This window comes from Simochromis diagramma, unplaced genomic scaffold, assembly GCF_900408965.1.
Source record: "Simochromis diagramma unplaced genomic scaffold, fSimDia1.1 OVJJ01000576.1, whole genome shotgun sequence".
Classification (NCBI taxonomy): domain Eukaryota; kingdom Metazoa; phylum Chordata; class Actinopteri; order Cichliformes; family Cichlidae; genus Simochromis; species Simochromis diagramma.
The window spans coordinates 271821-295301 of record NW_024387394.1 but is presented as its reverse complement, the minus strand read 5'-3'; the positions used below and the strand labels follow the sequence as shown (position 1 = coordinate 295301).

At 41.9% G+C, this 23481-nt stretch overlaps 1 protein-coding gene across 1 annotated transcript; it reads right to left on the bottom strand.

The window, feature by feature from the left end:
- Window positions 1-3383: 3383 nt before the first annotated feature.
- LOC120720319 (transient receptor potential channel pyrexia-like) lies at window positions 3384-22768 on the bottom strand. Its single transcript, XM_040009935.1, has 18 exons — window positions 22477-22768; window positions 22206-22308; window positions 21977-22137; window positions 21509-21892; window positions 21265-21426; window positions 20158-20267; window positions 19969-20080; window positions 19811-19839; window positions 13708-13799; window positions 13515-13629; window positions 13246-13416; window positions 13103-13173; window positions 6098-6265; window positions 5907-6025; window positions 5627-5831; window positions 4076-4283; window positions 3944-4002; window positions 3384-3865 (listed from the first exon to the last, which is right to left on the bottom strand). The coding sequence occupies exons 4-18, from the start codon at window positions 21630-21632 to the stop codon at window positions 3631-3633; spliced, it is 1980 nt and encodes a 659-aa protein (XP_039865869.1). The 5' UTR covers window positions 21633-21892; window positions 21977-22137; window positions 22206-22308; window positions 22477-22768; the 3' UTR covers window positions 3384-3630.
- Window positions 22769-23481: the final 713 nt, after the last annotated feature.

Here is a 23481-nt window from a genome sequence, read left to right as displayed (position 1 = left end):
CTGAGCGAGGACACAATGTATTGCGACCTCTGGTGTGCCAGAGGTCGAGAGAGGGAATGTGGAGCAGGGAAATTATTTTACTGCTATTGTTAAGTAATTGTCATCATTACCATTGCATTAATAATATAATCTGGAGTTTATATTGCGTTTAGAGGTTGAACAGTGTGTGTGTCTTTCAGAAAGACTAAGTGGCAGGAAACAGGCTTGGAGAGAGTTTGCAGAAGTGAAAGTTATTTTGAGCAGCAGGCTAAGACGAGGCTTTAACAATGTAACAGATAGCTTTAAGAAGGCCTTAAGATGTTATGCATACAGTTATTATGTTAACCTTGTATTTCAGGTGCAGTTATAACTATTTTATACATATTGCATATCTGTGCTTATTAAAGAGTTGGAGCTCGGTCAATTAATTGGGGGTTGGAAGCTTTGTTCGGCGCGATGTCCGGACAATCTATTGTGCAAGTGACTTGGAGCTATAGAAGGTTAAAACTGCAATACATGCTTACAAAACACTTATATCAGGTCATTTTATATTAAGCTTTTAGTAGAGGTTCTTGATTAAAACATTTATTTAACAGATGATATATCCATAGTTTCAGTTCGATTATTACATATACGAGAGTGGTTTCTGTCTCTCTGTCTGGTTAGAGGTCAGGAGCTAGTCGCGAGGTGAAACAGGGTGCGATTGTGGTTAGCACACAGACACAGACACACATACACTCAGTTAGAGAGAATCATTTATAGGGGAAAGTTTAATTATGTTTTGCTGAGGTTGCAAAAAGCAGTTTGTCGCAGAACTGCTGCTGAGGTGTCAAGATGACAAGCGAGCATCCGGCAGTGACAGGATGCACCTGCTATGAAGATGGAAGACGATGCTCTTTTAAAAACTGTGTTAAAAGTTATTGTGGTGTTGATTTGACGTATGTCTATATCCTGTCTGTGACGTTAAAGGGGCGTCAGTAAATTTAAGCCCTGACGGTATAAAATATCTGTTCATGCTTTGATTAAGTCGAAGATCAATTGCTGTCTGCGTACAGAGTTGTCTTCCCACGCGTGTATTCATTAAAATCATCGTTTGACTTCACCCGGCCGGATCAGTGTGGTTATTCTTCGATCACCTCTTGTACCCTTCCTCAATATTGAACCCTTAACAAGACTCAGAGGAAATGTTAAGTTCTCACGGTCGAGTCTGGCATTAATATTTGACATCACAACAGAGAGGTCGAGTCTGGCATTAATATTTGACATCGTTTGGTTTTTTCCCTTTTTCCTTTTTTTTTCTTTATTTTTATTTTATTTGTTTTATTGTTATCATCCAAATTTTAATGGCCTAATCTGTATTGAGATATGTCTTTGTATTGGTTGGTACTTGCTTTATTGGGCCTGATATGTCAACTTACATGTAAAAACTCTATAAATAAAGAGGAAAAAAAACTTGGCCAGTTTCCTTTCCATGGGCACAGAGAGTCTCCAATCCAGTGTTTTTAATCCCAGCAGAGCCACACAAATCCTAATTAAAATGAGTCCTCCCCCCAACATCCTTGGATTATTTTAAAAGCAAAACCAGGCCAGGTTAAAAATCCATTCCCTTAAAATGTGCACACTTCATCCTGGAGTCTCAGAGGCTTCCCTGCTGCACCAGTGTCCTACTAAAAGTACAACAACCCCCCTTCCCGTTTCCTCTCCCCTTTATAGAGAAGGGCTTCAATCCTTCCCAATCAGCTGCTCCCTGTACTCGACTCCAAATAACTGGCAGCTGGACTAGAGTAGAATCTCCACTCCCACCTCACACCAAACACACACAAAAACACCAAAGCATGTAATTAATACAAAAAAACTAAAGTAATGCCAACCCAAAAGTTTAGTGGGGGATTCTCTCCATTCTTTTCCACCATGCTATACTCCGCAACAGTTGATTTGTTTTGTGTGTCAGTGAGGGCACTAATGAATTCACAAAGGCACTTTGCAGTGTGCAGGTAGAAACCCAGCGGAGTGATACACCTCCTGCTGTCAGGCCTGCAGGTTTATCCCTGTGCTGTTCTCCTGTCTTGTGATGGACAAATTTTTATGTTTTTTTTACTGGCACACATAATTTGTGGGGCATCTTATTGCAAAACCTGATTGTTCTCTCGTGTTAGTTTTAGTAATATTTTTAAATAGTTGTGGCCAAATGTGTTTACAAAATGTGTGCATAAATTTTCAAAATGTACAATTTATATTTGCATTTTAAGTTATAAAAATAATTTAGTCAACACGTCTGTGGTTTTTGCAGTAAAAAAAACAAACTTCTAGGATTTTAAGTTCTTTGTGTGATTTCATATCAATTGTGTTAACACAGTATGTCAATGAAAAAACAACTAAATTCAGACACGTGAGGTTGAGCTGAAAATAATGATACCAAGCAAGGCAGGAAAAAAATAAAATGAAACAATTTGAAGGTGAAATACAAATGTCAAAAATGACCAGTTATATTTTGGACCTCGGAGGGTGACTCCAACAAATCATGAAGAATTAGGTTTACATTTTTGTTCTTGACAGTGCAGATTTCTGACATTTTGTGTAATTTAAGCGTGTAACACTTTGATTATTTTCTAACTGGAGTTAGACCTGTGTTTGTAAATGAACCGCCCCATGTTGTGTAGCTTTTCTGGATACTTATTGGGCTACATATTTATTTATCATACAGGCTATACAGTACATAACATCAAAACTCACATGTTTTATGTAACTAAAGTGTTTAATTATGTGGGTTTCAGACAATAATTAAGTTATGTAATTTTGTTTATATGAAAAACGTGTATACTTACTGCATTTGAATAATTTTAACCATATGTAACCACCTGCATATGTGTTTGAAAAAAAAAGGCTTCGATTTTGCCACCCCATTTGATTTCTTTGCCACCCTAAGAAAATTTCTCTAGATCCGCCCCTGTTTCAATCCCCTGCAGTCTTCACTACTCAGGTTAAACATGATATATAAGTCACTTAGATAACTTAAAAATGTTATTGTTTGGCTTCTTTCAGTGTTTTATTTGTTTCTGAGTAAATCAGTTTGGCTGAGATTAAAGTTCTAGTTTTCACACAGCTGAATAAACGTCAAACAGAAAACTGATTAAACAGAAGTGTGAGATGGTCGAGAGTTTACGCCAGTGTCCTGTTATATTTTAGATAGCAAGGAGCAGATGGCTGAGTTTATTAAATTCCACCGAGACAGCGGTGACGCAGATCTGAAGGCTAGACCATCACATTTCACAGCCTCACACTTCCGGCCTTCTCGGTCTTCGGAGAACCCGGCCCACGTAGACTGTGAAGGCCGGGTCCTGAGGAGGATGGGGCCTCTGAATTGGGACACAGCTAATGTCTCTGGACTGAACCATTAATGAAGCTGTGATGTTATTTTTTGGGGGGGGACTTTATTTTCAAATAACAGTCCACATTCATTCCAAGATGGCTACCAAAATACCAGCCAAAGATGAATGACACTGAACCTTTAGCAAACTTCTTACTGGTATTTTCATTTATGAGAGTTTGTAAATAACAATTAAACAGGAAGTCCTGGACCAGAGGAGATTCTGGAGAAACAGAAACATGAAACAATGGTTCTGACATTCCTCCCAGTCTAACCCACAGCTCTTATACAGAGTTGGTCTTGGTTTTAACCAGCTGCAAGACCAGAGTCTGGAGCTCCTTCAGCTCTGCTCGCAAGGCCTGAAGCTCCTGGGTCTGCTTCTGTAGGATTTGGCGACATTTGTCTTTGTTGCCCTGGTTCTGATTCTGTTTATCATGGTCCTCTTGAAGATCCTGGCTCTGCTGGCACTTATTCCTTTGGGTCTCCTGCTGGTTCTGCTGGTCCTGGTCCATCTGGACTCTGAATGAGAATCCACATTAGAGAAGCTGAATGAAGAAGAATTGTGTGTCAGTAGTGATGGAGTTCTGCTAATCTCACCGTGGACCTCCTGTGGTCTCCGCCTCCCGCTGCAGGACCAAGAACTGGTCTAGAACCTCCTGCAGACACACAGATACCATGAGAACCTGAAGCACAGGACTTTAGATCAGAATTTGTTCTTCAGAAACGCACTTTGATCTGCACTGTAATTCGTCCCATCTCATCATGGTAATGCAAGTTTGTTGTCATGCCATCATCAAAGGGTTCGACCAATGGCGAGCAGTGGCTGGAGATGTACTGGTTGTCGTAGAAATGACGCAGGAGGGGCATGGATTCCTCGACCTGCAGGATGACAGCGGCCTGCTGCATCATAGCATTGGCCTGTGAGTTATCGTGAACCCTACAATGCATAGACACACACACTTGTTCTCTCATTTTAAATAAAGTCAAGATGTGATTTTTTAAAATATATTTTTGTACATAATCCTCTTAAGAATGACTGGGGCATTGTGACATTTTTAACATGAAATGAGGCGACAGAATGTTTGGAATTAGTGGATTTTACTGAGACATAAAGCAGAGAAATCAAATGTATCTTCCTAAAATGTGGCGTTGTTGCTTTGGCTCATTATCCCTCTGCACTTGGAAGTGCTGCATTAGTCTGAATGTGAGCAGAGAGTGTTGACGTGTACACCTCACAGATCATCCTGCTGCTTCTATCAGCAGTTACATTATCAAGAAACACAAAGACTTCTGGAACAATGTCCTTCAGACAGATGAGACCAAAGTGTAGATGTGTGTCCAAAATGCACAGCAGCATGTTTACCTCATAGCAGCTGTCAGCTGGTGGTGCACACATGATGATCCAAGCACTGTCCTTAGAAAATGTGGTTTTCACCATTTCTTCCCGCACAAAACGTAAGATAGTATTTAGAAAGTTGTATTGCATGTGTGTTGTTGCTGCATGTGTTTGATTGAGTAATTTCTGTAACTGTGAGACACTTGCTGCAGCCAATCTTGGCCAGGTCTCCCTTGAAAAAGAGTTTTTAACTCTCAATGGGATCTTCCTGGTTAAATAAAGGTTAAAAAATAAATAAATAAATAAAATAAAATAAAAGGGAAAACTGGCATATAGTTTGAAGTCTTGAACACAAGCTGAAATGGAGACTCAGCATGGCTGCAGCTCGTAGCTATGTCCACTTAAATCGGTGACGTGATTCGGGGTGCGGCGCGTGTCGACCCCAGCGGGTTAATAACACTCATGTTCATTCCATTTCCAGAGTGTAACAACCAACCGCCTGTGCTGAAATCTGAAAATGTCCACGTATTGATTCAAAATGATTGTGTGGGACAATTGTCAGCATCGGTTGCTACTGACAACAAGAAATAAAGCCAGTCCGTGCTATGGGCTGAACCACTTTTTAGTGGTGTGTGTGTGTGTTTGTGTGGAGGAGGGGAGGTAACACTATGCAATATATTTAGTTTTAGAATTTATATTGAGTGTTAATTGCAGCCAGGCTCAAAGTCCAAACGCTAGCTTATTATTTTAAATAAACAGCATTGTGATAAGCAAACTAGGGTGGCTCTAGGATCATGCCACCCCCATAGATCCACCCCTGCTACTCTCACCAGCGGCTGTTTATAACAAGCTGAAATGATTATTGACTTCAGCTTGTTGGTGCAGCAGTCCCAGTTTCTGCTCCCCAACATAAAGTTTTATCAAATGCAGGTGTGACCTCTGACCTCTGGAAGGTATCAGTCAGCAGGGCAATCAGCAGGTTAACACACAGGATTGAAGACGCTGCCAGAAACGTCCCACACAGCACAGGAGCCATGACATCATCCACAGCCACCATGGCAGCGTACTCGTACTCGTCCACCAGAGTGATCCGATACAGACTGTACAGCAGGCCCAGGACAGACTGCATGCTGGGAACTGAAGCCATCCCTGGGGGCAGAGTTAACTTACTGTTATCATGATGTCATCAACTACCAACACACCAACCTACTCCCACACACAGACCTCCGAACATGATCCAGAAGCTGCAGGCATACGGGATGAAGATCTCCGCGTAGAGGAACAGGAAACGCATCACATCCCCAACAATCTTCCCCAACATGACGATGAACGGCCCCATCAGCCTGCAAGTACACACTAAACTTTATCTGTGCAATAGCCATACGGTTCTGCAGTAGACTGTAGCTTTTCAGTACCTGAAGCCTCTGACGTGTTTCATGAGTCGCAACCACAGGAAGACAATGGTGATGGAGAACATACGCAAACTCATGGTGTTAAGAATGGTGGACGGTCCAATCACATCGGCCACATGGACGCTGAACGATGCAGTCAGCAGAAAGTACACCAGCCAATCAAAGACATTCCTGAAGTCAGAGTGTTGCTTTGTGATTTAAAAAAGTTTTAAATAAAGATTTCATGAATATAACCTCTGAAAAAGCAAATATGCATCTGTATAAACTTCAGAAAAATCACACAAACCCATCAGCAGGATCCAACAAGACGACATCTTCAGATATTAAAAAATGAATTAATACAACAGAGAGTTGAGGTTTCTTTAAAATTTGGGAAAGAATAAAGAAACTTTACAAAAGTCAGTTGTGAAAATCCAGTTAATCTAATGAAGAGAAAAAAAACGAAAAGACAAGGACTCAAAATGTAAAATGAAGCACACAGCAGCCAAATGGGTGAGAACACTGATGAGCAGACAGATACCTGGAGAGAACAACATGGGCACAAGTGGAGCTGGGGTGCCGTGGGTGTAGTGAAACTTCCTGTTGGTGTAAAGAAGTCACAGAGGGGTTTGTGTGTCCCAAGGATCCTAGGGGCTATGTTGTCAAGGGGCTTTTGGCCCCTGGTATGGTCTCCCATGACAAATTAGTCCTGATTAGTCCAAATTAGCCCTTTAACAACCTCCGTCTGATTTCTAACCTAACTTTAATTTCTAAAACACTTGAAAAAACGGTTGCAGCTCAACTTCATTCACACCTGCTTAATAATAACATTTACAAGAGATTTCTGGTTTTCGTTCATGTCACAGTACAGAAACTGCTTTACGTAAAGTTACTAATGATCTTCCTCTCGGAGCTGACTCTGGTCTTCTCAACATTCTTGTCCTTTTGGATCTGAGCTCAGCCTTCGACACCATCTCTCACTCCATCCTCCTAAACAGACTTTCCTCTCTCGGCATTTCTGACACACCCCTAGCCTGTTTCCAATCATATCTCCTTGTCCCAGTTTATTCAGCTGAAATCATTCCGCTCTCATCTATTCCTGGTCACTTCTGGTGTACCCCAAGCCTCAGTCTTAGGCCCTCTTCTCTTCATAATTTACATCCTCCCTCTAGGTACCATTTTCCACAAATTTGATCTTCACTTTTTTGCTGAGGTGAATCAGGCCTGATTCCTCCCTCCCACCTTCTTTCCCTACAGAATGCCTATCTGAACTAAAATCCTGGTTCAGCTCTAATTTTCTTAAGCTCAATGAGGATAAAACTGAAATCTTCCTTATTGGCACTAAATCCAACCTATTGAAGGCTAATCATTTCTCACTCACTATCGATAACCCCACAGTTTTCCCTTCTCCTCAGGTTAAGAGCCTTGGTGTCATAAGACAAGATAAGATAAGATAACCTTTATTAGTCCCACACGTGGGAAATTTGTTTTGTCACAGCAGGAAGTGGACAGTGCAAAAGTTATGAGGCAAAAATTAGAATACAATAAGAATAAATACAGTACACAACTGTACAGAATAGAATAAAATACTATATACAGTAGAATAAAATAAAATAAATATACAATAAGATAAAAATAGAATACAAATACAAATACTATATACAACTGAGTAAAAAATACAACGATGACAGAAAGGATTATTGCACTTAGTATTATTGCATATGTATGGATGTGTGTGCTTGATCAGTTAAAGTCTTTATTATGGAGTCTGACAGCAGTGGGGAGGAAAATCCTAGACAGTTCACTATCCTTTAACTCTCCCATCAGTAATCTCACCCGTTCTGCCTGTTTCCATCTACACAACATTAACAGGTTACGCCCTTCTCTTTCCACCCAGTCTATGGCTGTCTCCCAATTCAGGGTCTGCAGCCTTAAAGTACGCAGCCTCAACGATCCTCAAGGGCCGCGTACTCAAAGACCACTAAGGCCGGAAGTGCGAGGCTTGTGAAATGGGACGGTCTAGCCTCCGTTGCGCTGATACTGTTGTTTGTCAATAAAGTTAAAAAAAAAAAAAGCCTCCGTTGCGCTGCCCAGGTTGCCTAGCAACCATGATACTAACCACTGGAAACGTGTCATATAGCTTTGTTTGACAGAAATGAAGGAGAAAATCTTTTGTTCATTTGTTTGTTTGCTTCTACATGAGCTTTGATCATTCTCTGTAAGATTAAGCTCAGCTATTGAACGGTGTATATTTTAAAGTAAAGGCTTTAAAACCAAGTTAGTACAAACGTCACTAATGTCACATAACTTTGCCGACATGTGGCCAACAGTAATGTTTAATGGTCTTCGTTATTAAACATTTGCACATAAATAAGTGACATAATATTCAGTACTTACTTTTCACAGTTTACTCTTCGGCCGCTCCGCTTCTGCCGTCTGCGGCAGAATTCTCCACACCGACTGCCGCGCTATGAATTGTGGGATATATGGGACCACGAAGTCTACACTGCCACAGCCTTAAAATTCAGGGAAATGAAGGACGCATTTCAGAGCCGCATTTCGAGCAGCCTTTGAATTGGGACAGCCTTCGGCGCCGCTGTGACGTAATCGGCCTTGAAATGCGTACTTTAAGGCTGCAGACCCTGAATTGAGAGACAGCCTATGTCCATTCTTGTCCTCCCGCCTTGACTGTTGTAATTCTCTCTTTCATGGTCTCCCCCAAAAATCCCTCCATCAGCTTCAACTGGTTCAGAACTCTGCTGCTCGCATTATCACCAGAACCCCTCCAACCAGCACATCACCCTGTTCTTCAGGAACTTCACTGGCTCACAGTGAAATTCTGGATAATGTACAAACTTCTTCTGCTCACCTTCAAGGCCATTCATAACCTCGCACCTCCTTACCTTTCTGACCTGTTATGCACTACCTTTCTGCCCACTCACTTCGATCTTCTTCTTCTATCCAGCTTGCTATGCCTTCCTTCCGCCTCACCACCATAGCAGAGCTGCTCTGCTCTCAGGCGGTGGAACTCTCTGCCCCCACATATAAGAAACATTGCTTCTCTCCTCCAGTTTAAATCTCAACTCAAAACCCATCTGTTCAAATCTGCAAGTTCACTGTGAACCCAATGTTTGTTAATTTTATCTTGTGCTTTTGTTCTATTGTTCTTCATTTTGTCTTTGTTCTATTATGTGTTTTATTCTATTGTTAAGTTTCCTTGGGTGTCTTGAAAGGTGCTTCATAAATAAAATTTATTATTATTATCATTATAAATTTATTGAGTGGGACTTATTTGTCCCACTTAGTCCTTCTTTGCCTGGTGAGGGACCAGGTATGTATGTTGGGGTTTCTCCCAGTGGATGAGAGGATTTCTTCCCTGTGCCTTTGGGTTGGGGAACGGGTCCTGACTGTTGTCTGCGCTTATGTGCCAAATGATGGTTTAGCCTTATTGGTGTCCCTGAGTGCTCCACCTGGGGACTCTATTGTCCTACTGGAAGACTTCAGAGCAGTGTTTTGTTGTTGGATTTCTGTGCAAACAGTTTGTCCATAACAAATACCATGTTCGAAGGGTGTCCCTTAGTGCAGAAGACTGAGAAGAGGATCGCCACAGGGCTGTGTGCTTAGTGCACTGCTGTTCACCCTGCTAACACATGCCTGTACTGCACAGTACAGCTCAAATCACATTATCAAGTTTGCAGATGAGACAACAGTGGTGGGTCTCATCATCAACAACGATGAGTCTAAATACAGAGAGGAGGTACAACACCTGGTGGACTGGTATCAGAATAACAACTTGTCTCTAAATGCTCAGAAGACTAAAGAGATGGTTGCTAACTTCAGGAAGAGCTCAATGGTCCACACCCCGCTGCACATCAATGGGTCTGCTGCTGAGATGGTCAACAGTGTGAAGTTCCTGGGAGTGCACATATCAGCTGACCTCTCCTGGAACCTGAACACCACCACCATCATGAAGAAAGCCCAACAACGTCTTCACTTTCTTAGGAAACTGAAGAAGGCCAGTTTCCCTCCTCTAGGGATGGGTATCGAAAACCGGTTCTTGTTGAGAACCGGTTCCCACTGTTTCAATTCCTTGGAATTGTTTGCCATTTTTGCAAACGATTCCCTTATCGATTCCAGTCACCCCGAATGACGTCATCACGTTGCGGAGCGTCATTTACCTGGCAGGAAACACGGCGGCTCAAACGCTCAAAAGTTTGGTCATACTTTACGAGAACGGATGACAACAGGGCAACTTGCAGTACTTGCAAAGTAGATATTTCATTTAAGGGAGGAAACACTACGACTATGCAAAAGCATTTGCTCACAAAACGCGCGACCTTAAATGAATATCGTGTTTTTAATTCCGCTCGACTCGTGAATCTCAACCCAGCAGCAGCGGTAACGTTTGCACGTCCTCTCCCATTAATGCGGCAGGTAAATAATCAACTAACAGTGCATATTATGTTAGCGCGATCTGCCTTATTACAAACCTGCCATTACTGTGTGTTTAGGTGACCATGATGAGACAGACAGAGTCTGGCTCAGATGCTGGCAGTTCTCGCTGCAGTCTACCGGTAGCGTCTCCTTTCAGGCCAGGATAGACGAACGTCACCGAGCAGAGACTCAGTTTGTGGTCAAAGGCTTGCACCCGTTTGCCACAGCAGGTGATTTTCAGTAAGTGAATGTGTTTAATTGTAGGCAGGGACATTACTTGATATTCTTGTGTAATTGCTACAGAATAATTTATGTTATACTTTGTTATTGCTACAGAAGAATATTTATTTTATTATTTTACATTTACAATGTTTTTTCCTGGGGACCCTGTGACACCCCATTGAAGAGGCTGTGGATCTCTTAAGATCTCACTGTTGGGTTTGTAAGGCCATGCTACTCCTAATTTTCTATCTTGTTCAAAGAGAAGATATAAAACAAAGTTCTAAGCTAATCGACCTTAGTGTTCTCCTTTTTTAAAAATAAGAATCGATAAGAGAACCGATAAAGAATCAAATCGTTAAACAGAATCGAAAATGGAATCGGAATCGTGAAAATCTTATCAATGCCCATCCCTACCCTCCTCGCATTCTCACAGCATTTTACCGGGGAACCATTGAGAGCGTCCTCTGCTGCTACATCACTATCTGGTACGGGAACTGCACCCTTGCTGAAAAGAAGTCTCTGCAGTGGATAGTGAGGACAGCAGAGAGGATCATTGGAGGCCCTCTCCCACCCATCTCCCAACTCAACCACAAACACATTATCCGACGTGTGAACAGCATAGTGAAGGACACTTTCCACCCCTCACATGCACTGTTCTCCCTCCTTCCATCTGGCAGACGGTTTCGCAGTATCAAAACTTAACGACCAGACACTGCAAGAGCTTCTTCCCCCAAGCAGGCAAAGCCCTCATCTCACTACCACAAAAGGACTGATAAACACAAACACCCTTATAAATACCTTACAATACTCATCAAAAGACTCAAACTCAAACTTACACAATCCACCTGGGAATAATATGCCTGTTTGCACGCATCTAAATTATACTACATTTGCACATTTTGCACGTGTCTTTGTCATGTCTCGTCTGTAAAATCCTGACAATAACTTGAACCTGGTATTCAATACCGCTGCACAATCCACTTTGTATTGTCTCTGTCCTGTCTTTCTTTATCATACAGCTAGTATTGTGTAGTTAGTGATTAGTACCTTAATTGCTTTACCTTAATTTTACCGAAATTTAGCACGTTATTTATTTGTAAATCCCAGTTTTATATCTCTTGGAGATATATCTTTTATATACTTATAAATGCACCATGGGAGGCTTGGGGTGAAACAGTATACTGTGTATACTGTTGTATTGACAATAAAGCTCTTGAATCTTGAATTGAATCTTGAATCTGGGCTTCTCTGCTTAGGCTGCCCCCGCTACCCATGCCCCGAATAAGTGAATGAAGAAGAAGTGGATGGATGAAGAAAAATTGCTGTGATAAAGAAGGAAATCTGTCAGCACAACTCTTTAAACTATAAGAAATAAATGAGTGAAATTACAGAAAAAGTTCTGCTAGCTCATTGCGCACACTGTTCAGATTTTTTTTCTAACTATACAGACTTGTGCTCTTTATGATTATTGCAGAAAGTGAAAAACAGAAACTATTCTGTCATTTAATGGTTTATGGCTTCATGACTTTGTGTTGTATGAATGGCCATAAGGGAGGTTTTTATCAGTAGGAAAAGCTGTAAAAGTTATTGAAACACAGTTAAAAGTCCAACATTCCTGCTTGTGCTTATTTACGGAGAGCAGCAGATTAAACAAATTAAGAATTATAAATTATAATTATAATTATGAATGGCTAGAAGCGCACAATCAGGCCTGTGAGACTCATTTAGACACCAAGCCATGGCTCTGTGCTACATGCACACATTTCTGCATCGCTGCCATTCAAACACACTTTGTGTATAGTTTATTTTTTTGTAATATTCAATACTGAACTGCACATTTATTCTCTTTCAAGAAAGCAATTTTCTCTTTATCCAGCTGCTAATTTAAAAAAAATGATGCACTCAGCTTCTCATTCTCAACAATCACAAAAGTACAGCCAGATGCTCTTTTGACGTTTTCACTCTTTTCTCTTATCTACCCCCTGCTCAGCTGATGATGAATTTCTTCCTTTTTCATTGATCCATGCAAATGATCATTTAAAGATCACACCAAACATATTTTAACCTTTTCTGAGCTTTTTCTCTGCCTCCTTCAGTGGATTAATGTGGACTGATACTAGATACTAGATACTAGAGCTGAACTTGATTTCTCTGCGTTATACTTTTGATGGTGGGGGTTTCAATGTCCTGATTTCTTGCTGTGATATTGATCTGCACACCTGATGTCCATCGTGATGCAGATACTCTTTCTGATTGCTCTGACCATGCATTCACACTGGGACATAGTGAAGCTAAAATGTAATAAAGTGATTGTTTCACACATGATTACATTTGGTTTTTGTTCTGTGTGTGTGTGTGTGTGTGTGTCAGTACCACAGGTCCCGGCAGTAGCTTCCTCTCTTCCTGTCAACCAGTTTGAACTGGTTTAGTAGAAACTCTCTCTCCTGCAAACACAACATACACCTGAAACATCTGATACTTCCTGTTCCTGTCCACCACATCATCCTGATTCCTACCTGTGGCCACATGGGATGTGAGCAGCTCAGGTCACTCTGGAGACGATGCTTCGCCAACTGCTGCCAGAGGTAGAGCTTTTTCCTTGAGCGCAGGATGTCCCGCACATCCCTTAGCACTTCCTCTAGGGTCAACAGGAGCGCCAAGACCACAAAGAGGACACACCACCAGTCCTGAGACAGACAGGTGTAACATAAATGTTAGAGTAACGCATGTGAGAGACACACAGGTGACACATAGATAGATGGGTTAGGTGTGACAGACAGGTTACCTCGGGGAGGACATAACGATCAGGTGAGTCTCGGTGGACAGACACTGAGATAGCGACAGTCGTCCAGGAAACATTAAACAGGAAGTTAAGGATAAGGAGAAGCCATGCCCCAAACCTGTCAGCAGGACAGACAGACATGCAGGTAGAAAAGTGTCCTATCACCTGACATAACCGTCAGCCAGAGAGACTTTACCTGCCGTAGAGATTCCATTTGACGTGGATCAGTTTGAGGAAGACGGGATTCATGATGAGATCAAGTTTCTCCTCCTGAATCACCATCTGCAGCTGGAACAGATACAGGTACAGCTGATGTCCAACTGCATTTATAGCACGTAAAATAAAATCCTCTGTGCACTGATGCCATCAAACAAAAATAACCTGCACTGGTTCTTAAGCTCCGTCAAGCAGTGCTGTGCAAAAGTCTTGAGCCATCGCTTATGTATTTGTTTTGTTCCTCTTTGGACATTGGCTGCTTTTCACTCATGTTCAGTACAGTCCTTGTACTTGACCATTTTCACTGGATGGTTTTGGTTATTGACCCTCTGAACTCTGACCCATGAATTATTCAAGCAATGACTCCTAGCCCGAGGATGAACGAGAATTGTGTTGACACATACTAGAAGCCGTTTTAAGTAGTGTAGTGGTAGTGGCTCTACTCCAGGCTCCTGCCCTGTTGTAAGGCTGGGCCCAGATCCTCTGCAGAGGAAGCTTGTTTCTGCTTCATTTATCTTCAGTCTTATACTTTTGGTCACTAAGCACAGCTTGTGAGCTAGTGATGTGTCGGTCACGAGAGAAACGGCTCTTACAGGGAGTGCAGAATTATTAGGCAAGTTGTATTTTTGAGGAATAATTTTATTATTGAACAACAACCATGTTCTCAATGAACCCAAAAAACTCATTAATATCAAAGCTGAATGTTTTTGGAAGTAGTTTTTAGTTTGTTTTTAGTTTTAGCTATTTTAGGGGGATATCTGTGTGTGCAGGTGACTATTACTGTGCATAATTATTAGGCAACTTAACAAAAAACAAATATATACCCCTTTCAATTATTTATTTTTACCAGTGAAACCAATATAACATCTCCACATTCACAAATATACATTTCTGACATTCAAAAACAAAACAAAAACAAATCAGCAACCAATATAGCCACCTTTCTTTGCAAGGACACTCAAAAGCCTGCCATCCATGGATTCTGTCAGTGTTTTGATCTGTTCACCATCAACATTGCGTGCAGCAGCAACCACAGCTTCCCAGACACTGTTCAGAGAGGTGTACTGTTTTCCCTCCTTGTAAATCTCACATTTGATGATGGACCACAGGTTCTCAATGGGGTTCAGATCAGGTGAACAAGGAGGCCATGTCATTAGTTTTTCTTCTTTTATACCCTTTCTTGCCAGCCACGCTGTGGAGTACTTGGACGCGTGTGATGGAGCATTGTCCTGCATGAAAATCATGTTTTTCTTGAAGGATGCAGACTTCTTCCTGTACCACTGCTTGAAGAAGGTGTCTTCCAGAAACTGGCAGTAGGACTGGGAGTTGAGCTTGACTCCATCCTCAACCCGAAAAGGCCCCACAAGCTCATCTTTGATGATACCAGCCCAAACCAGTACTCCACCTCCACCTTGCTGGCGTCCGAGTCGGACTGGAGCTCTCTGCCCTTTACCAATCCAGCCACGGGCCCATCCATCTGGCCCATCAAGACTCACTCTCATTTCATCAGTTCATAAAACCTTAGAAAAATCTGTCTCGAGATATTTCTTGGCCCAGTCTTGACGTTTCAGCTTGTGTGTCTTGTTCAGTGGTGGTCGTCTTTCAGCCTTTCTTACCTTGGCCATGTCTCTGAGTATTGCACACCTTGTGCTTTTGGGCACTCCAGTGATGTTGCAGCTCTGAAATATGGCCAAACTGGTGGCAAGTGGCATCTTGGCAGCTGCACGCTTGACTTTTCTCAGTTCATGGGCAGTTATTTTGCGCCTTGGTTTTTCCACACGCTTCTTGCGACCCTGTTGACTATTTTGAATGAAACGCTTGATTGTTCGATGATCACGCTTCAGAAGCTTTGCAATTTTGAGACTGCTGCATCCCTCTGCAAGATATCTCACTATTTTTGACTTTTCTGAGCCTGTCAAGTTCTTCTTTTGACCCATTTTGCCAAAGGAAAGGAAGTTGCCTAATAATTATGCACACCTGATATAGGGTGTTGATGTCATTAGACCACACCCCTTCTCATTACAGCGATGCACATCACCTAATATGCTTAATTGGTAGTAGGCTTTCGAGCATATACAGCTTGGAGTAAGACAACATGCATGAAGAGGATGATGTGGACAAAATACTCATTTGCCTAATAATTCTGCACTCCCTGTAGAGCTGGATCTTTGAAGTGAACAACGCGAGTCGGCTCCTTATTGGGAGCTGTGGGGGTTTTTTTTCTTTCTCTCTCACTTTTTTCCGCTTCACTCCACATGTAAGCCTTGTGCTTTGCGCTGGGAAGAGGGGGGAGGGGCGGCAGTTACACTCGCAGTAGCACAGGATATATGATTTATTTATTACATTTTATGTCGAGTGAATAAATAAAAGTATATTTACGGTGGCCCCTAGAGAAAAAGCACGTACAAACTCCGAAGCACGTACAAACTCCGAAGCACGTACGAACTCCGAAGCACGTACGAACTCCAAAACACGTACGTACTCCAAAACAGGTAAAACCTCCAAAACACGTAAAAACTCAGAAGCATGTAAAAACTCAGAAGCACGTACAAACTCAGAAGCACGTAAAAACTCCAAAACACGTACGAACTCCAAAACACGTACAAACTCCAAAACACGTACGAACTCCAAAACACGTACAAACCCCGAAGCACGTACAAACTCCAAAGCACGTACGAACTCCAAAACACGCACAAACTCCAAAACATGTAAAAACTCCAAAAACACATAAAAACTCTGAAGCACGTACAAACTCTGAAGCAGGTACGAACTCCATAACACGTAAAAACTCCAAAACACGTAAAAACTTCGAAGCACGTACGAACTCCAAAACATGTACGAACTCCAAAACAGGTAAAACCTCCAAAACACGTAAAAACTCAGAAGCATGTAAAACCTCAGAAGCACGTACAAACTCCGAAGCACGTACAAACTCCAAAACACGTACAAACTCCAAAACACGTACGAACTCCAAAACATGTAAAAACTCGAAAACACGTACAAACTCCGAAGACAGTACAAACTCCAAAACACGTACAAACTCCGAAGCATGTACAAACTCTGAAGCACGTACGAACTCCAAAACACGTACGAACTCCAAAACACGTAAAGACTCTGAAGCACGTACAAACTCTGAAGCACGTACAAACTCCGAAGCACGTACAAACTCCAAAACACGTAAAAACTCCAAAAACACGTAAAAACTCCGAAGCACGTACAAACTCCGAAGCAGGTAAATACTCCAAAACACGTAAAAACTTCAAAAAACGTACGAACTCCAAAACACGTACAAACTCCAAAACATGTACAAACTCTGAAGCAAGTACAAACTCCAAAACACGTACAAACTCCGAAGCACCTACGAACTCCGAAGCACCTACGAACTCCAAAACACGTACGAACTCCATAACACGTAAAAACTCCAAAACAGGTAAAAACTCCGAAGCACGTACGAACTCCAAAACACGTAAAAACTCCAAAACACATACGAGCTCCAAAACACGTACGAACTCCAAAACACGTAAAAACTCCAAAACACGTAAAAACTCCAAAGCACAAACAAAACACAACAGAAGTGCTCCAGTATGCTAGGGCGCAGTGTTGAGCTTTTGTTACCTAGTGGCTACATAAGCCAAGAATTACCAATGACCAGATTTGGTGTGTGGTAGTAACAGGTAAATGAACTTTTTTTTTTTAATTATTTGAATATATATGAGTGCTTGTGTATAAATTAGAGATGGCACGATACCACTTTTTTTATGTCCGATACCGATACCGATATCATAAATTTGGATATCTGCCGATACCGATATGAATCCGATAGTGTGTTTTTTAATCAATAAAACTGTTTTTTAAATATCTTGCTGCATTTTATATAAGTTCATACTCAAGTTTAAATAAACAACACTAATACTATTCTGTTATACCTGTATGTAAAAAATACACTGCACCCAAAATATTTCATAGTTTAGCAAAACCGATCAATCTAATAAACTTAAACCTCCTCCATCCTTCCTATTCTGGTATTTTAAAGAGTACTTAGCAGAAATATTAAGCAACCTAACTAATAGGGTTCCAACTCCCAGCAAAAAAAAATAGGGAACCACCCCCCACCCTCCACTTCATGATGCTTAATCGACGTAATCAACGTTAATTTGATGCAGTGTGAAAAAAAAATGCACAGAAATAAATTATTTTTCAAGAATAATTAAATAGATTCAACATCTTTCTTCAACAGAACTGCAGACTGCACAGATGGTATCTTCCCAAAGGAAAAAGTACTATAGCTTACTAGGATATATTAGACTTAACAGTTACTATATACAGTAATGGACTTCTATACATTTTAGATCAGATTAAAACTTGGGTGTAAGATTCAGATAAATATTTATTAAAAGCTAGACATTTTAAATGAGAATAAGAAAGAAAAGTATGTCTTTGTGCCCCCTTTTCCCTGTTAATGCCCTATCGGCCCCCCTGGCTAAACTTTGCTAGATCCGCCCCTGCACAGTTACCAGCCGTCAGCTGTGTAGAAAAAGAACCTGGTGTAGAAAGTAATATTAAATAAATTCTAACACAGCTTATCAAGGTTAAACGTGCTGCTGTTGTTCAGCCGCTGGTTTCCTCTTTCTGGTGCAAAAACAAACAAGAGAGACGGACTCGCGACAGAAAAGCCGATCAGCTGATCATTGTTCAGTTTCATGATTGAAGTAGCAGCAAGAAGAGGCAGTCGCTCCATATATCGGTTGTTAAGCTTAACGTGGGAATGCTTTACAAACATTCAGAGATGAACTTACACACTTGCTTTACTTCTCTCTGGGATAACTTCCTCGGAGATGAAATGCCGGTTTGGTAGCGAGGCTACAAATACACACAGCCGTTCTATCACGTGACACATACTGCTGCAACATGCTACGGTTATGAGGCGAGTTATGCCGTGTCGCAAGTTTTGTGAGGTGCTTTTTTTGATATTTAATGGATTGGATTACATTTTTTATTTCTCTCCGATATCCGATCCAGTAATTTACGTCAGTATCGGACCAATACCGATACGTAATATCGGATCAGTCCATCTCTAGTATAAATACACAAACAATACACATATGCTTTCAATTGTGTAATTTAAGTGATCTAGTTAGCTCTGTTTTGGAATTTCAATTAACGCTAGAAATGTGTTTTGCCGTTTGTATGTGCTTTGTCTCTAGGGGCTATCGTATATATTTATATATAAACATATATAAATAAAACCACTTTTTTTTTTACATTAGTAATTCCTTTTGTGCATAATTTTATATTATTGTTAATAATAAATTAATTAAAGCAACAAAACAACCTGAAGAGCCGGCTCTTTTTAGTGAGCCGAGCCAAAAGAGCCAGTTCTCCAAAAAGAGCCGGAAATCCCATCACTATTGTGAGTGTAGATGAGGGTGGGAGTAGATCAGCTGGTAAATGGACACCTTTGGTTTCACCAAAGCTACAGTGTCACTGCAGTCATGGTGCTACACTATGTGTTGACATGTGTCTGCCCTCACTTAAACAAGAACCCAACATACTTAAACTCCTCCACTTTGTCCCTGTTCTGGAGTACGGCCTCCACCCTTTTCCTATTGAGGACTATGACCTTAAACCTGAGGCGTTCTCTTTTCTGCCACTTCACGCTCGGCAGTGAACCATCAGGATAGCTCAATGAGGCTAAAATAACCGCATCAACACAAAAAGCAGAGCGGTGATCCCGAGGCCACAGAGTAGATGTGTACCCGCACCGTCATACATCCTTCAGAGGACGAGGAGTTGATCCAAAGAGCTGTTTAGAACTTCAGACAGGCACTTAGTGAAGGAACCTGACTCAGTCATGTAGACGCCCCAACTCCCAGTAAACATCTGCATCATCATCTTTTTTTTTTCTACAGTTTGATCCTAATTTTAGTTTAAGAGGACACTAATCCATGAGTAATATTATAGGATGCCTTATTAAATCATGGGGATCCCTCCGGACAAGATGATTTTTTTTCTTTAAATGTAGCTCAGGTGGTGCTAATGGGGATGCCGAGGTTTGAATCCCTTCACTTACTGTTGAAACTTACCGGAGACATTGGCTCACCGACCCACACACCTACAGACAGACAGACAGACAGACAGAGGGGTGTTAGGCAAGACCAGCAGCTGTAATATCAACACTACTGCAGAAGTACTGCTGCAGCTGTGAGGCTGCTGTACGCCAGACTGCACACTGTAGTATCACCTGACAGCTGGTCCTCAGGTGAGTGTAGTTCTGGTTCCAGCAGGTTCAGGTAGTAGTAGTGCTGCCTGGTCATTCGGTCGAATACATGGAACTGACTGAGAGCCAGCTGAGCCTAAACACAACCACATGTTACATAACAATGTCTGTGAACGAATCACAGCTGTGTTGTTTTTATGTGGGACGTTATACCACTGGGCTCATCCGGCCAATCAGAGCTGTTATACAGAACTGTCCATCAGAGTCCTTCAGCCCCGCCTCCGCCCCGAGCTCCAACAGCACACGAGCTGCATCACTACGCTCTGAAGACACAAAGAGATGATTACAATCAGACAGTGGGAAGGAAAAACTTCCTCTTGACAGGAAGACACCTCTGGCAGAACCAGGCTCAGGAAGGGGCGGGGCCATCTGGAGGTTAGCAGAGGAAGACGCAACAAAGAAGTACTGTGGAAGAGAGCCAGGGGTTAATAATAACGAATAATCAAATGCAATGAAGTAAATAAGTGAAAAGCTGACTGAAGAAGAAACACCCAGTGCATCATGGGAATCCCCCGGCAGCCTACACCTGTTGCAGCATAACTAAGGGAGGATTCAGGGTCACCTGGTCCAGCCCTAACTATATGCTTTAGCAAAAAGGAAAGTTTTAAGCCTAATCTTAAAAGTAGAGATAGTATCTGTCTCTGAAATATCTTATTATAGAAAAGTTAGACATATTTTCCTAGCATGTGCTTAATTTTGCTTGTTAAGAATATGGTTTCTTTTTAGACAAAAAATACGAAAAAATGTTCAGAAACAAAGTTTTTTTTTTACTTTCTTGAAAATCGATTTTTGCAGTGCAGTTTTTTCTTGTACAGACTTTTAAATACATGGACAGGAAAATGGTCCAGTAGCTAGCACCACTCCCTCCATCAAGAAGGTTCTGAGTTCAACTCCAGCATCTGCCTTGTGCCTCCCCCTCTGGGTTCTCTCCCACAGTCCAAAGATTGAAGTTAATCGCTTATTCCAAATCGTCCACAGGCAAGACTGTTAGCCCTGTAACAGACGGGTGACCAGAAGATCCTTCCTCTCAAAGTGAAAAAGAAACAACACTGAAAGCATTACTGACGGGTTTGTTTTCAGTTGATCTGACTTCAAACATACTTCATTTCTCACTTGTCTACATAATTTTTCTTATTTCAAGAATTCTTATCGAGTGTAATTATCTTATTTCACTTATTATAGTCAGGATCTTCTTTAAAGTCAATTATTATTTTTCCTTATTTGTAAACAGGCAATTTTTGCACTGTGTGTCAGTGGTACCTGCGTTAGCGGCGAGCTGCAGTGGTGTCCTGCGTTTGTAGTCAGTGCAGCCGATGGAGGCTCCGGCCTGCAGCAGAAGCCTGATCGAACCGACAGCATCATTCTTCGCAGCGTAGTGAAGCGGGGTCTGCTTGTCCAGAAAGGTGCGAGCCTCCGGATCAGCTGATCATAACACAGATGCAGTCACGTGACTCTATCACATGACTTCCCATCACACACTGTTCATGCTTTAGTGTCCACAGACCTTTTCGGTCCAGCAGGAACTGCACCATGTCCTGATAGTCCAGCGCCGAGGCCACATGCAGCGCAGTGACTCCAAACTGATCCGGCCGCAGGAGGTCTGAGCCCCGGTCTAGGAAGAACCGCATCACATCCACGCTCCACGCTCTGGAGATCTGAAGACACACGTACCTGCATTAGTTCTCTGCAGACACACACCTGTACCACACAGACACAGCACAAGCTCTCCAGAAGCTCTCAGTGACCGTCCTGCAGTGTGTGAACAAACGGCTAACAGGGCAGAAGTGACTTCCCGTGTGACCTCGTGCAGGACGGTCTGTCCATATCTGTCTGAGGTGTTCGGATCAGCTCCGTCTGAGATCGCCTGGTCCAGAAGCTGAAGGTCCACCTGAACAAACACACAAACATGAACACAAACAGAGGAAAAGAAAAACGGTTTGATTTTATACGGACACTTCTCACTGATTATTACCTGGTCAGTGTCCTGGTTGGTTGCAGCCAGATGTCTGAAGTGATCGAGCAGTTTTTTGTTGAGTTGTTGGTTTTTGTTGATGTTGTCTATTTTGTCCCTCTGCTCTTTGTCATCTTCATCATCCTCAGCCAGACCACAGTATTTGACCTCCACCTGAAATCCTGAAAAAGAAGCTTTGATGGTGACCAAACTCAGACTTGTTGCAACGACTGAGCTCAGCTGGACTTACCTGTAAGCTTTCTTCTTTTCTGCCTCCAGCGACCTCTGTAATAAGACACCCACCAAGCTGCTGCTGACACAGAGGACCTGGATCCCTGTGGACACCCTGATTCCTGAGGACAAGTAGATACCTGAGGACACCTGGATACACTGTTTTTTCTGCTAAATTCTGTTAAAGACACCCACCAAGCAATCGAATAAAGTTTTTTATGAGTACAAATATTTTTAAGCATTGAGGAGTTAAGCTCCAGCTGGCTGCATATGAGGAAAATCCCACTCACCTGGACGGTTCTTCCTGTCATGTCCTCCAGCTCCAGTCCAGTATTACATAGACCCCCCTGGGCTCCTCTCTTCATCCTGCTTCTGATGTACCTCTGAGCTCTCTGCTGGTTTCAGTTGACGAAAACAAACCTTTAAAGTCAGCTGATGGTGACGTGTTGCAGCTCAAAGGTTTATGGTTTATCTTATCAGTGGGTGGAGATTGTTCCACCACGGTCCATGTTCAGGTGTTGACCCAAGGTTCAAGCAGACGAGTATGATATATATGTTTCAGTTTTACTTCTTTGTTAGTAGAAAAAAAACAAAAGCTGTACAATTTTTTGTTTTCCTGTTTAGTCACATGATGAATCTGAGCTGTCTCCTAAACATCAATGATGTGCTCGCAATCAGTCCCAACACGAGGACCAGATTCAGAGCGTGAATGAACTCATTTTAATACAAAAAGCATCTGTGCAAACTCATAAAGGGCTTCATATATAGTTAGAGCTTTCTTTCTCTTTCACTCTTTCTCACACACACACACACGCCAACTTCAAACCACCAAGACTTCAGCAGGGACCAAACAAAGCCAACTGATGTGACCTCTGCATGAGCCTAAAGTTGCTCAGAAATCTCAAGAAGTTTATTCTGTTCATCTGGACGTTTTCAGTGTGAGAAACGTTTCGTCATCACGTCACCTTCTTGATCAGTGGTTGTTGATCAATGGTCATGACAGTTTGCATATCATAAACTGATATGCAAACCACTGTTCATTCAGTGGTGCTGGTTTCAGTCATTGTGTAAATGTCCTGTTTAAGGTTGGAAACCTGCAGTCAGCTGAGACTGAAGATGGCACCTTACGGTGGCCCCTAGAGACAAAACATGTACAAAATCCAAAACACGTACAAAATCCAAAACACGTACAAAATTCAATTGAATTTAATTCAATTTTATTTATATAGCACCAAATCACAACATAAGTCGCCTCAAGGCGCTTCATAGATACAGAGAAAAACCCAACAATCATA

Excerpts from the sequence above, each read along its gene's own strand:
- LOC120720319 (XM_040009935.1), bottom strand. The coding sequence starts at position 21,632 with ATGCGGTTCTTCCTAGACCGGGGCTCAGACCTCCTGCGGCCGGATCAG. Across the intron at positions 19,840-19,968 it reads ACCTGAGGACCAGCTGTCAG|GTGTGTGGGTCGGTGAGCCA; the intron begins GTGATACTACAG and ends GTCTGTCTGTAG. Across the intron at positions 3,866-3,943 it reads GAGACCACAGGAGGTCCACG|AGTCCAGATGGACCAGGACC; the intron begins GTGAGATTAGCA and ends ATTCTCATTCAG.